The following is a 2,014-nucleotide window of genomic DNA, read 5'->3' on the forward strand; positions in this document are numbered from 1 at the left end:
CGTACCATTTACGTCAAGAAAAAGGACCATTTACGGCCAAAAGGACAAATGTATCCGCCTTGGAAGAAGTACGGCCAGAATGCTCCTTAGAAGCAAGGATGGTGAGACTTCCTCTCAAGGACATCGGACATGGTATCAGGAAGACTAGTCCCCCTGGGAAAGGATATTATACCTGGTACAGGAGAGGCCAGTGAAGAAGGGGAAGTCCTTCCTGAGCAAGTTGGATGGACACAAGGGCTGCAACAATGGGCTGGAGCGTAAGAACCAGGATGAGGATTGGACAGTGTTTCCTCTGCTGTGCAAAGGATTGCTGTGCGTGGTAACTGAGTCCACAGCACCTCATTACACCAACATGTATAAAGCTGCAGCACCTCCCCCAGCACGCCCTTCTCTTCCATCTCAGGGCTAGGAGGCTGGGCCAGGTGGCCCCTGACAAGCCACTCCCCCTCGGATACGCCCTCCCCATTGGTTGATCTCCTGATTGATTTTTGTTAGTTCTGTCCTTCTAATCTCATCCTTTCAGTGGGAGGAATCTCACTGTCAGACTTCCATGGCCCTGAGATAAGGTTTCAGGCGGGAACCCAAGACGGCTGCTCTCATGAATTCTGTCAGTAGAATGGGGGTAGCAGTGGCCTCACCCTGATCCCGCTGACTCAAAACAGCACCAGAGCCAGGGCAGAATCAGAGCCTGCATGGCTATTGGGGATCTCAGAGATAATCATCCAACCCACATGTCTTGCAAAAGCAAGGTAATAGAAATGGGGGCACCCAAAAGGAGGGTGACCTATTTGGGGCCCCACAGAGTTAGTGGCAGGCTTGCTGGGACCTGAGCTGTCCGCCCTGCACCGCACTGCATGACGGTTCTCTCTCGGTCCTTTCTGGCTGTTGTGGAAGGCCACCTTCTCCCCATTCTGCTTCTTTCTCTCTCTGCCGGGTCCCCGCCCCTCTTCCCGGCTCCTCTTTCATCGTTGCCTCTGCCTGTCTTTGCCTCCTTCTCCCCACCTTGTCTCCTGTCTCTCGACATCACAGCTTTCTCTTTGCGTTTCTCCCTAGAGGACAGCGACACCTCCTCAGATGACAGCTCGGACAGCTCGGACAGCTCGCCGTCCAGCCACCAGGTATGGGCCCTTCACAGGCAATCTGGAGAGAGTTCTGGGGGTCCCCTGCGCTAGAGCCTGCAAACTGAGCCCACCCCCACCCCCACCCCAGTTAAGGAGATGAGCCAAGGGCAGACGGCTTTCATGAGTCACTATGGCATCCATAGAGGAGCCCTGGTGGCATGGTGGTTATGTGTTGGGTTTCGATCAGCAAGGTTGACTGTTCAAAACCACCAGCCACTCCAAGAAAAAAAGATGAGATGGGGTTTTCTACTTCCACAAAGAGTTGCAATCTTGGGAACCCGCAGGAGCAGTTCTGCCCTCTCCTCGAGGGTCGCTGGGAGTCAGCATGGCCTCAATGGCAGTGGGTTTGGTTTGCAGCTTTTTAATGGCATCTTTAGGTGAAGGTGGTCAGGTCCGCAGCCCACATCACCATGAACCATCTAATCAAAGTGAATCTGCATGGGTGCTATCCAAATTAAACGGACGAAGTGATAGTACGCATGTACAACCAATTACCTCATGAGATTTGGTTCCTTGATTTGGAGCTTTGGGGTCACGATTTCGCGGGACATCCCAGTTACTTTATGGGACACCATGTGAAGCACTACTGTTCTGCTGCCTCGTTCAGAGGGGAGGCTCTGGGGCCTTCACCGTTTACCCACAGCCATCTAAGGCACAGCAATGGGTCTGTGTGTCTCTGCTTCTTTCCCCAGGCCCCCAGGGATGTGAATTACGCACAAGTGGTTTTCCCAGCCTCCAGAGGACTGAAAAGTGAATCGGCCCTGGGCTATGAGGATGTCAAGGAAGCCACAGATTATGTCAATGTCAACCCCCAAGGCCACAAGGGCAACATCTGGACTTTTGTGAACCATGCTGCCTCTGAATCTGTGGAATACACTCAAGTGGCCGTGTGA

The 2,014-nt window shown here is 53.1% G+C and overlaps 1 protein-coding gene across 1 annotated transcript in view; it reads left to right on the forward strand.

The window, feature by feature from the left end:
* The window catches only part of RHEX (regulator of hemoglobinization and erythroid cell expansion), a 7,428-nt gene extending 5,414 nt beyond the window's left edge, over positions 1-2,014 (forward strand). Inside the window, exons 2-3 of the mRNA XM_030887813.1 lie at positions 1,054-1,118; positions 1,814-2,014. Coding sequence (XP_030743673.1) covers positions 1,054-1,118; positions 1,814-2,014 — 266 coding nt within the window. The remainder of the gene's footprint in view (positions 1-1,053; positions 1,119-1,813) is intronic.

Source organism: Echinops telfairi, unplaced genomic scaffold, assembly GCF_000313985.2.
Source record: "Echinops telfairi isolate 266 unplaced genomic scaffold, ASM31398v2 ScPeMD7_7424;HRSCAF=8462, whole genome shotgun sequence".
NCBI lineage: Eukaryota > Metazoa > Chordata > Mammalia > Afrosoricida > Tenrecidae > Echinops > Echinops telfairi.